This window comes from Pseudophryne corroboree, chromosome 3 (genome assembly GCF_028390025.1).
Source record: "Pseudophryne corroboree isolate aPseCor3 chromosome 3, aPseCor3.hap2, whole genome shotgun sequence".
NCBI lineage: Eukaryota > Metazoa > Chordata > Amphibia > Anura > Myobatrachidae > Pseudophryne > Pseudophryne corroboree.
Window position 1 is genome coordinate 798670040 of NC_086446.1, and position 13058 is coordinate 798683097.

The window sequence follows — 13058 nt, forward strand, 5'->3', positions numbered from 1 at the left end:
TGTGTTTGCCACTCTACACACTTTTGTGGTAGCAATAGGGATACAGGGGTGCAAACCTGATCCGCTGTGGTTCCAAAGCTATACCTGATTACTGAACACCTGAAGATATAAACCTAATTGGCAAATACCAAGGTAGCTTACAGAGTATGGTTCACACCTACAATACTGCAGCTTCCATTGACTCTCTGCTTAAAGCAACAGGATCTGAGACATTATACACAGCACGGTTGTAGCAAGAAATACGTTTATTCAGTCCTTTACTGTACAAATGTTTAAAGTTAAATAACTGGTGACAGAGATGTGATAGATGGAAAGAACTCTGTAGATATTTCTTGATGGAGTTTAGTTGCTGGCCATGGTGCTGGAGATCCAGGAGTTGTAGTTGCAGACCTTGGTGTAGACACCGGGATAGTTCCTCTGGGCACAGCCATATCCCCAGGAGACAACACCCTGGAGCTGTCCGTTACAGACCACGGGTCCACCAGAGTCACCCTGAGCAGAGGAGAGAGATTGTTAGATGGTCATACCGCATCAGGAAGGGTGCTGGACAGTTACTATGCTGTCTACTGTGCGATCGTACAGTTTGTATACATCATATATATATATATATATATATATATATATATATAGTGGTACCATGGTCTCAGTACTACAGTGATAAAACAGTGACATTACCTGGCAGGAATCCTTGCCACCTTCCAGGTAACCAACACAGATCATGTTATTGGTGATCTCTCCTGGGTAGGAGCTGCTGCACTGAGCGGAGGTCAGGATGGGGGCGTTCAGGCACTGGAGGAGGTTTGGCATGTTGGCTGCAGAAATAAACATTAGATTTAAGTTATAGTCTCCCATTTTATACCATATATTGCTGTAATAAGGCATTATCCATCCAGCGTTTGGGTTCCGAAATATAGCAGTCATATCCATTTTGTTGTGTGTAGGAATATATCATCCTTATCAGAAATGTTCCTAAATATAGGGCTAAACTTAATAGCCTGTGAGCTGCCAGAGGTGCAGGATATTGTTTGTCTGCCTGTATTTTTAAAGCGGCAATCATTTACAAGGAAAAAAAAACAACCTAATTTTGCCACCTTAAAAATATGGACAGATTCACAAAATCCCGCACCTCTGTCAGCTTGCAGGCTATTATATTTAGCCCATAGTATATTTGTGTCATTGTCTACATTTTACATAATAAACCTGTACTGTATATCTATTTTCATTACATATTATGATCACTCTAAAATAATAGTTTTTTCTCAAATGAAAAACCTTTGTAACAGTTTGTAAACATTGTCAAAAACTCCCGCTGTAGATCTTGCAAGGTCCAGGGCATGTAATGGACTTTAGTTAATGATCTGTAACTTACTGCCGCTGCTGAGTGTGTTTCCCCAGCCGGCGATCAGACAGCTGGTGCCGGCGCCTGCGCATCCAGAGGGGAGAGACGCAGTCTTGACGTAGGAGTTGAGGGTGGCGGGGGAGGCCAGCTTGATCAACCAGATGTCGTTGTCCATGGTTCTGGAGTTGTAGCTGCCGTGTCTGATGACCTTGGCGGAGTTGATGAACTGCTCGGTACCCTCACTTGTAGCGATGTTATGTTCTCCCAGTCTGACCTGGACGCTCCTGGATGGAAAGACACAATGAACAAATAGAAATATTAAAACATATACTTTATCAGTAAATAGTATAGAATTTTCAGATCTCTTTATGTAGTCAGGATCTGCATCCTTGCAATGTGACAATCTGTATCTATATAATTAGGAATGTAACCTTTGTAATGTATATTTATTTGTTTAGTACCGGTTATTTATATAGTGCACACACTTTCCATGGGGCATTAAAGAGAGAATTGCAAACATTCACATTAGTCCCTGCCCGAGTAGAGCTAACAATATATATTATCTACCACACGGGACACACAAACTGGGGTTCACTGTTCATCAGAAACCAATTCACCTACAAGTATTTTGATTGTGCGAGGAACCCAAGACTCCCAGAAGAAACAAACTCAACAGTTTAGCCATGACCGGGAGTTGAACACATGAGCCCAGGGCTTAGAGGCCTTTCATGCAAACCGCTATGCTGTCTGTGCTGCCCCTGGTGTTTTCTAACACGTATGAAGCATGAGAGTAGACATCCAATGTTTGGCATAGAATTATACAGAAACAAGACAGAAACCCTGCAACATTGCCCAACTTAGGATGTCCATAGGCGGAACAATGTTAATTCAGTTTAAATGAAATGACTGATTTGAACAGTTATCACTCAGTGTATGGACGTGAACTAATCCTTCACAGCCTGGAAATGGCTGAAAAACTACCTGGATCATTTGGTTTGATTATTTAACCTGACCATTATGCAGCTGACTCCACAAATGGAGATCACAATTTTATGACCATTGCACCTCCCCTCATCTGTGCTATACTAATCGTGCATTCTATGGCCAGATTTAGTAATGCTAATCATAACCAACCATATAGCCGATCATCCAACCAACCAACCAACCAACCAACCAACCTACAACTAATCAACCAACCAACCAACCAACCAACCAACCAACCAACCTACAACCAACCAACCAACCAACCAACCAACCAACCAACCAACCAGTACACCATAAACACTGTGTCCATCTGCTAAATGGTTGTACTTACGCCTTGTAGCAGTGAGCAGCAGAGACCACCCACAGGCTGGTGATCAGGGTGCCACCACAGAAGTGGTATCCAGAGTTCAGGGACACAGCGTAGGGAACAGAGTTCTTGGTGCAGGTGAAACCTCCGACGATCTTATCATCATCCTCAAAGGCAGCTGTAAGAGATGACACTGACAAGCACCGTCCCGCCATTACACAATACAACACATACTGAGGTCTATGTACTAAGCCGTGGAGAGAGATAAAGGGGCAGGAGATAAAGTACCAGCCAACCAGCTTCTGTCATTTTTCCAACGCAGCCTGTAACATTGCCGTTAGGAGCTGATTGGCTGGTACTTTATCTCCGTCCACTTTAAGTATCTCCAAGGCTTAGTACATCTCCAAAGCCTTCTATGCCTACAAACAATATAATAAAAAATACCCAAGAGACTGGTAGAAATGAATTATTATTTACAGAGTTAGGATATTACTTGTTCCAAAGTATCATTTGTGCATTTGACAATGTAGAGGACTCACCGGCAGCTCCGAGGAGCACACAGATCAGGAAGAACTTCATGGTGGAGGAGCATCCAGTGACTGGTGTTTGGAGACCCCACTGGTATTTATATACATTACTGGTCACCTGCCAGCTGTATGTACATTGCGCAATTGTGCCTACATGGAGATATTCCAGTTAATGTGTATAGAAGATATATAGTTATCACTACTATGGCCTTTATCTGGGACCTTGAATGTTACTTTACAGGATGGAAAATGAGAATGCATTTTCTCTTTATCTTGTTTTCCTTGCGCTTGTGTGAAGCTCTTTATGTATTACACCTTATTCTTCAAGCCAGAAACAACTGTATACGCCACGTGTAGATTTTACACATACATCACTGTATTTCTGCTACTTACACAAATCATTATAAATAATCCTGAAACTAGGATTTAAGGCACCCGGGTCAAGGCAATAATGTGCACCCCGCCAAAAAATAAATAAATAAATAAAAATTAAAACTACACGACACAGTAGTGCAAACTTTTTCTCTTTATACTGCACAGTAGTACCACTCATTAACATTACACTGCCCCACTGAGGAGAAAGGGGGAGAGAGAACGAGAGAGGGAGAGATGGGCATGTAAGAGAGATAGAGGAGAGGGAGAGAGAGAGATGTGGGAGAGGGGGAGAGAAGGATGAGGGAAAGATGGGAGAGGGGAAAGAGAGGAGAGATAGGGGAGGGAGGAAGGGGGGAGAGAGATGAGAGACAGATGAGAGAGGAGAGGGAAGAGATGAGAGAGAGAAATTGGGAGAGGGGTGACGGAGAGATGGGACAGAGTTGAAAGAGGGGAGAGATGGGAGAAAGGAGAGATGGGGGAGAGACGGGTGAGGGAAAGATGGGACAGAGAGGAGAGAGGGAAGAGATGAGAGGAGAGATGGAAGAGAGAAAGATTGGAGAGAGGGAGGGAGAGATGGGACAGAGAGGAGAGAGGGAAGAAATGAAAGAAAGGAGAGATGGGAGAGAGAAAGATCACAGAAGGGTGAGAGAGGGAGAGATGGGACACAGAGAGAAGAGAGGGGAGAGAGAGAAATGGGAGAGAAGGGTGAGAGAGGGGAGGGAGTGGTGAGGAAGAGATGGGAGAAATAGAGATGGGAGAGAAGGGTGAGAGAGGAAGGGTGAGAGAGATGGGAGAAGGGTGAGAGAGAGGGATGGAGAGAGAGATGGGAGAGAGTGGTGAGGAAGAGATGGGAGAAAGAGAAATGGGAGAGAAGGGTGAGAGAGGGAGGGAGGGAGAGATGGGAGAGAGTGGTGAGGAAGAGATGGGAGAAAGAGAAATGGGTGAGAAGGGTGAGAGAGGGATAGTGAGAGAGATGGGAGAAGGGTGAGAGAGGGATGGAGAGAGAGATGGGAGAGAGTGGTGAGGAAGAGATGGGAGAAAGAGAAATGGGAGAGAAGGTGAGAGAGGGAGAGAGAGATGGGAGAGAGTGGTGAGGAAGAGATGGGAGAGAGAAAGAGAGATGGGAAAGAAGGGTGAGAGAGAAGAGAGAGAGTGGTGAGGAAGAGATGGGAGAGAGTGAGAATGGACAGAGGGGAGAAGGGTGAGAGAGGGAGGGTGAGAGATGGGAGAGAGTGGTGAGGAAGAGATGTGAGAAAGAGAGATGGGAGAGAAGGGTGAGAGGGAGGGTGAGAGAGATGAGAGAGAGTGGTGAGGAAGAGATGGGAGAGAGAGATGGGAGAGAAGGGTGAGAGAGGGAGGGTACGAGAGATGGGATAGAGTGGTGAGGAAGAGATGGGAGTGAGAGAGAGATGGGAGAGAATGGTGAGAGAGGGAGGGTGAGAGAGAGAGGGATGGAGAGAGAGATGGGAGAGAGTGGTGAGGAAGAGATGGGAGAGAGAGATGGGAGAGAAGGGTGAGAGAGGGGGTGAGAGAGATGAGAGAGAGTGGTGAGGAAGAGATGGGAGAGAGAGAGAGATGGGAGAGAGAGATGGGAGAGAATGGTGAGAGAGGTAGGGTGAGAGAGATGAGAGAGAGTTGTGAGGAAGAGATGGGAGAGAGAGATGGGAGAGAGGGAGGGTACGAGAGATGGGATAGAGTGGTGAGGAAGAGATGGGAGAGAGAGAGAGATGGGAGAGAATGGTGAGAGAGGGAGGGTGAGAGAGAGAGATGGGAGAGAGTGGTGAAGAGATGGGATAGAGTGGTGAGGAAGAGATGGGAGAGAAGGGTGAGAGAGGGGGTGAGAGAGATGAGAGAGAGTGGTGATGAAGAGATGGGAGAGAGGGAGAGATGGGAGAGAGTGGTGAGGAAGAAATGGGAGAGAGAGAGAGATGGGAGTGAAGGGTGAGAGAGGGAGGGTGAGAGAATGTTGTCAGTTGAAAAACTCAAGCAACCAGGTTCTGGGATATAAAGTGTTAAATATGGAGACTGGCACAGGACATATTAAAAAGGATAAGCATTTATTTATCTAAGTTGCAATGATGAAAACATGCAAGTGACAAGTTATAGTCAGTTACACTGATAACTAGAGATGAGCGGGTTCGGTTCTCAGAGAACCGAACCCCCCCGAACCTAGGGGATCTCGGATGTCCCTGCCTGCCCCTGATCTCCAATCGAGGCAAAACCTCTGGATTCCACTGTCGATCCTGAGGTTTTGCCTCGGACGCTGGTCTCCATAGTAACCTATGGAAGGCCACTGATTGGCTGAGAGAGCTGTCTGTCACGGCTCCCAGCCAATCAGCGTTTCCCCGTAGCCTACAATGGCCCCAAGATGGATGCCCCCACAGCGCTAATAACGCCGCCGCCTGCACTGCCGACACTGCTGCCGACACCGCCGACCACACTGCAGACACCGCCGCCTGCACATCTGACACTGCCGGCACCCCTGCACTGAGGACACTTCCGGCACTCCGACACTGCCGCATCCCTGAACTCCTGCACTGAGGATACCTCCAGAACTCCCGCATTGCCGACACTGCCGGCACCCCTGCACCGAGGACTCTGCCAGCAGTCCTGCATTGAGGACACATCTGGTACTCCTGCATTGCCAACACTGCCGGCACCCCTGCACTGAGAACACTGCCAGCACTCCCACGCTGCCGACACTGCCGGCACCCTGCACTGGGGACACTGCCAGCACTCCTGCACTGAGGACACCTCCCACACTGCTGACACTGCAGGCACCCCTGCACCGAGGACACTTCCGGCATTCCCACACTGCCAACACTGCTGGCACCCCTGAATTCCTGCACTGAGGACACTTCCAGCACTCCTGCATTGTCAACACTGCTGGTACACCTGCACTGAGGACTTTGCTAGCACACCTGCACTGAGGACAACTCCGGCACTCCCGCATTGCCGACACTTCCGGCACCCCTGTACTGAGGACACTGCCGGCACTCCTGCACTGAGGACACCTCCAGCACTCCTGCAATTGCCGACACTGCAGGCATTCCTGCATTGCCGACACTGCTGGCACCACCACACTGAAAACACAGCTGACAACCACGCACTGAGGACCCTCTGTCACAGTAAGTGCACTATTGGTGTATCTAACCTGCAGTGTATCTGACCTGCACTGTAACCCATGCTGTATCTGAACAACCCTGTATCTGACCCACATTGTATTTGACCTGCACTGAAACCCATGCTGTATCTGACCAACACTGTATCCGACTCACATTGTATTTGACCTGCACTGTAACCCATGCTGTATCTGAACAACACTGTATCTGACCCACATTGTATTTGACCTGCACTGAAACCCATGCTGTATCCGACCTGCACTGTAACCCATGCTGAATCTGAACAACACTGTATCTGACCCACATTGTATTTGACCTGCACTGAAACCCATGCTGTATCCGACCTGCACTGTAACCCATGCTGTATCCGACCTGCACTGAAACCCATGCTGTATCTGACCAACACTGTATCCGACTCACATTGTATTTGACCTGCACTGTAACCCATGCTGTATCTGAACAACACTGTATCTGACCCACATTGTATTTGACCTGCACTGAAACCCATGCTGTATCTGACCTGCACTGTAACCCATGCTGAATCTGAACAACACTGTATCTGACCCACATTGTATTTGACCTGCACTGAAACCCATGCTGTATCCGACCTGCACTGTAACCCATGCTGTATCCGACCTGCACTGTAACCCATGCTGTATCTGAACAACACTGTATCCGACCTGCACTGTAACCCGTGCTGTATCTGAACAACACTGTATCCGACCCACATTGTATTTGACCTGCACTGAAACCCATGCTGTATCCGACCTGCACTGTAACCCATGCTGTATCTGAACAACACTGTATCCGACCTGCACTGTAACCCATGCTGTATCTGAACAACACTGTATCCGACCCACATTGTATTTGACCTGCACTGAAACCCGTGCTGTATCCAACCTACACTGCACCCGACCCGCATTGTATTCGACCTGCACTGTATCCAACCAACACTGTATTTGACCTGTGCTGTATCCAACCCACACTGTATTCACCCTGCGCTGTATCCAACCCACACTGAGTCTGACGTGCGCTGTATCCAACCCACACTGTATTTGATCCGCACTGTAACCTGCACTTTATCCGGCCCACGCTGTATCTGACCCACAATATATACAACTCACAATGTATGCGACCCATACTGTATCTGACCTGCACTTTATCTCTCACTGTATCCAACGCACTCTGTATCTGACCTTGCACTGTAGCCTACACTGTATCCAACCCACACACTGTATCCAACCCACACTCTGACCTGCACTGTATCCGACCTGTACTGTATCTTGCACTGTATTCGACATTGCGCTGTAGCCAATGCGCACTATATCCAACCCGCACTCCGACCTGCGCTGTATCCGACTTGCATTGTGTGCGATCTACACTATATACAACCTACAATGAATTCCATCTACACTGTATCCGACTTGTCTTGTTTCCACCTCCGCTGTATCTGACCCACATTGTAACCTGCATTGTACCCAACCTGCTTTGTATCCAACCTGCACTGTAACCTGCACTGTGTCTGACCCGCACTGTATCCGACCAGCACTGTAACCTGGTCAATATTTAACTGTGTGTCCCAAAGTATCCCGCACTGTACTACGCAGGTACAGAATGCTGCTTTTGTGATTAGGGAGAATTTGGGGAGCTGCTCGACAAAATGGCTGAATGGGGCTTTACATGGGCACAGGGTGCCAGTCATCAGTGACCCAGGGCCCCCAGGAGGGAGGTACAGACTGGGCACTGAGAATAGACACGTGCTGGGGGCATGTGCACTTGTGTAGGTTACATCAATGTCCACTGTTGCTATTTTACACATGGTTTAGGGTTTTTTTTTTTTTGCAAATGTTTTAGGCAGGAGTGGAATAAATGCTGCAGAGTAAGAATCCTTTCTAAAAAGTTTGAACGGTTGATTTTTATCAATTAGCAAAATGCAAAGTGAATGAACAGAAGAGAAATCTTAATCAAATCAATATTTGGTGTGACCACCCTTTACCTTCAAAACAGCATCAATTCTTCTAGGTACACTTGCACACAGATTTTGAAGGAACTCAGCAGAGAGGTTGTTCCAAACATCTTGGAGGACTAACCAATGATTTTCTGTGGATGTAGGCTTGTTCAAATCCTTCTGTCTCTTTATGTCACCCTAGACAGACTCGATAATGTTGAGATAAGGGCACTTTGGGAGCCAAATCATCACTTCCAGGGCTCCTTGTTCTTCTTTACGCTGAAGATAGTTATTAATGATATTAGCTGTATGTTTGGGGCTGCTGTCCTTTTGCAGAATACATTTGAAGCCAATGAGATGATAGAATTACATGTTGGATAAGTTCCTGCCTGTATTTCTCAGCATTGAGGACACAATGTGCGAGGAGCATTGTGGTGTGGTGCATATTGTGTAAGAGGCATTATGGTGTGTTTCTCTGACGTCCTAGTGGATGCTGGGAACTCCGTAAGGACCATGGGGAATAGCGGCTCCGCAGGAGACTGGGCACAAAAGTAAAGCTTTAGGACTACCTGGTGTGCGCTGGCTCCTCCCCCTATGACCCTCCTCCAAGCCTCAGTTAGATATTTGTGCCCGGCCGAGAAGGGTGCATTCTAGGACTCTCCTGAGTTTCTAAGAAAAAGTTTAGTTTTAGGTTTCTTATTTTCAGTGAGACCTGCTGGCAACAGGCTCACTGCATCGAGGGACTAAGGGGAGAAGAAGCGAACCTGCCTGCTTGCAGCCAGCTTGGGCTTCTTGGCTACTGGACACCATTAGCTCCAGAGGGACCGAACACAGGCCCAGCCTCGGAGTCCGGTCCCAGAGCCGCGCCGCCGGCCCCCTTACAGAGCCAGAAGAGGTCCGGAAAATCGGCGGCAGAAGACATCAGTCTTCACCAAGGTAGCGCACAGCACTGCAGCTGTGCGCCATTGCTCCTCAGGCACACTTCACACTCCGGTCACTGAGGGTGCAGGGCGCTGGGAGGGGGCGCCCTGAGCAGCAATAAAAACACCTTGGCTGGCGAAAATACCTCACATATAGCCCCCAGGGCTATATGGATGTATTTTAACCCCTGCCAGAATACAGCAAAAAGCGGGAGAAAAGTCCGCCGAGAAGGGGGCGGAGCCTATCTCCTCAGCACACAGGCGCCATTTTCCCTCACAGCTCCGCTGGAAGGACGTCTCCCTGACTCTCCCCTGCAGTCCTGCACTACAGAAAAGGGTAAAACAAGAGAGGGGGGCACTAATTGGGCGCAGTATTAACATAACAGCAGCTATAAGGGGAAAAACACTTATATAAGGTTATCCCTATATATATATATATAGAGCTCTGGTGTGTGCTGGCATACTCTCCCTCTGTCTCCCCAAAGGGCTAGTGGGGTCCTGTCCTCTATCAGAGCATTCCCTGTGTGTGGGCTGTGTGTCGGTACGATTGTGTCAACATGTATAAGGAGGAAAATGATGTGGAGGCAGAGCAATTGCCGGTAATGGTGATGTCACCCCCTAGGGAGTCGACACCTGAGTGGATGAACTTATGGAAGGACTTACGTGATAGTGTCAGCTCTTTACAAAAGACAGTTGATGACATGAGACAGCCGGCTACTCAGCTTGTGCCTGTCCAGGCGTCTCAAAGGCCATCAGGGACTCTAAAACGCCCGTTACCTCAGATGGCAGATACAGACGCCGACACGGATACTGACTCCAGTGTCGACGGTGAAGAGACAAATGTGACTTCCAGTAGGGCCACACGTTACATGATTGAGGCAATGAAAGATGTTTTACACATTTCTGATAGTACAAGTACCACTAAAAAGGGTATTATGTTTGGTGAGAAAAAACTACCCGTAGTTTTTCCTGCATCTGATGAATTAAATGAAGTGTGTGATGAAGCGTGGGTTTCCCCCGATAAAAAACTGATAATTCCTAAAAAGTTATTGGCATCATACCCTTTCCCGCCAGAGGATAGGGCACGTTGGGAAACACCCCCTAGGGTGGATAAAGCGCTCACACGCTTGTCAAAACAAGTGGCACTACCGTCTCCTGATACGGCCGCCCTTAAGGAACCTGCTGACAGAAAGCAGGAGAATATCCTAAAATGTATATACACACATACTGGTGTTATACTGCGACCAGCAATCGCCTCAGCCTGGATGTGCAGTGCTGGGGTGGCTTGGTCGGATTCTCTGACTGACAATATTGATACCCTGGATAGGGATAGTATATTACTGACTATAGAGCATTTAAAAGATGCATTTTTATATATGCGTGATGCACAGAGGGATATTTGCCGACTGGCATCAAGAGTAAGTGCGCTGTCCATTTCTGCCAGAAGGGGGTTATGGACGCGGCAGTGGTCAGGTGATGCGGATTCCAAAAGGCATATGGAAGTATTACCTTATAAAGGGGAGGAGTTATTTGGGGTAGGTCTATCAGACCTGGTGGCCACGGCGACTGCTGGGAAATCCACATTTTTACCCCAGGTAGCCTCTCAACATAAGAAGACGCCGTATTATCAGGCGCAGTCCTTTCGGCCCCATAAGGGTAAGAGGGCAAAGGTACAGAACTGCCACTATCAGTTTCAGACGCTGCCGTTTGGATTGTCCACGGCGCCCCGGGTCTTTACCAAAGTAATGGCCGAAATGATGATACTCCTTCGAAAGAAAGGAGTTTTGATTATCCCTTACTTGGACGATCTCCTGATAAGGGCAAGATCCAGGGAACAGTTGGCAGTCGGAGTAGCACTATCTCAAGTAGTGCTGCGGCAACACGGTTGGATTCTCAATATCCCAAAATCGCAGCTGATCCCGACGACACGTCTTCTATTCCTTGGAGTGATCCTGGACACAGTCCAGAAAAAGGTGTTTCTCCCGGAAGAGAAAGCCAGGGAGTTATCCGAGCTAGTCAGAAACCTACTAAAACCAGGCCAAGTATCAGTGCATCAATGCACAAGGGTCCTGGGAAAAATGTCGGCTTCCTACGAAGCAATCCCGTTCGGCAGATTCCACGCAAGAACATTCCAGTGGGACCTGCTGGACAAATGGTCCGGATCGCATCTTCAGATGCATCAGCGGATAACCCTGTCTCCAAGGACAAGGGTGTCTCTCCTGTGGTGGTTGCAGAGTGCTCATCTTCTCGAGGGCCGCAGATTCGGCATTCAGGACTGGGTCCTGGTGACCACAGATGCCAGCCTGCGAGGCTGGGGAGCAGTCACACAGGGAAGAAATTTCCAGGGCTTGTGGTCAAGCCTGGAGACATCACTTCACATAAATATTCTGGAGTTGAGAGCCATTTACAATGCTCTAAGCCAAGCAAGACCTCTGCTTCAAGGTCTGCCGATACTGATCCAGTCGGACAACATCACGGCAGTCGCCCACGTAAACAGACAGGGCGGCACAAGAAGCAGGAGGGCAATGGTAGAAGTTGCAAGGATTCTTCGCTGGGCGGAAAATCATGTGATAGCGCTGTCAGCAGTGTTCATTCCGGGAGTGGACAACTGGGAAGCAGACTTCCTCAGCAGGCACGACCTCCACCCGGGAGAGTGGGGACTTCACCCAGAAGTCTTCCACATGATTGTAAACCGTTGGGAAAAACCAAAGGTGGACATGATGGCGTCCCGTCTCAACAAAAAACTGGACAGGTATTGCGCCAGGTCAAGGGACCCTCAGGCAATAGCTGTGGACGCTCTGGTAACACCGTGGGTGTACCAGTCAGTGTATGTGTTCCCTCCTCTGCCTCTCATACCCAAGGTACTGAGAATTATAAGACGGAGAGGAGTGAGAACTATACTCGTGGCTCCGGATTGGCCAAGAAGGACTTGGTACCCGGAACTTCAAGAGATGCTCACAGAGGACCCATGGCCTCTACCTCTAAGAAGGGACCTGCTCCAGCAAGGACCCTGTCTGTTCCAAGACTTACCGCGGCTGCGTTTGACGGCATGGCGGTTGAACGCCGGATCCTGAAAGAGAAAGGCATTCTGGAGGAAGTCATCCCTACCCTGATCAAAGCCAGGAAGGATGTAACCATAAAGCATTATCACCGCATTTGGCGGAAATACGTTGCTTGGTGCGAGGCCCGGAAGGCCCCTACGGAGGAATTTCAACTGGGTCGATTCCTACATTTCCTGCAGACAGGAGTGTCTAGGGGCCTCAAATTGGGATCCATAAAGGTTCAGATTTCGGCCCTGTCGATTTTCTTCCAGAAAGAACTGGCTTCAGTGCCTGAAGTTCAGACGTTTGTCAAGGGGGTGCTGCATATACAGCCTCCTTTTGTGCCTCCAGTGGCACCTTGGGATCTCAATGTCGTTTTGGGGTTCCTAAAATCACATTGGTTTGAACCGCTTAAATCTGTGGATTTAAAATATCTCACGTGGAAAGTGGTCATGTTGTTGGCCTTGGCTTCGGCCAGGCGCGTGTCAGAATTGG

General features: G+C 48.3%; 1 protein-coding gene across 1 annotated transcript; it reads right to left on the reverse strand.

Annotated features, from left to right (window-relative positions):
• Nucleotides 1-296: 296 nt before the first annotated feature.
• On the reverse strand, nt 297-8877 carry LOC135058284 (trypsin-like). Its single transcript, XM_063963806.1, has 6 exons — nt 8651-8877; nt 3170-3307; nt 2655-2808; nt 1370-1623; nt 676-812; nt 297-492 (listed from the first exon to the last, which is right to left on the reverse strand). Exons 2-6 carry the CDS (start codon nt 3207-3209, stop codon nt 343-345), a joined length of 735 nt encoding a protein of 244 aa, XP_063819876.1. The 5' UTR covers nt 3210-3307; nt 8651-8877; the 3' UTR covers nt 297-342.
• Nucleotides 8878-13058: the final 4181 nt, after the last annotated feature.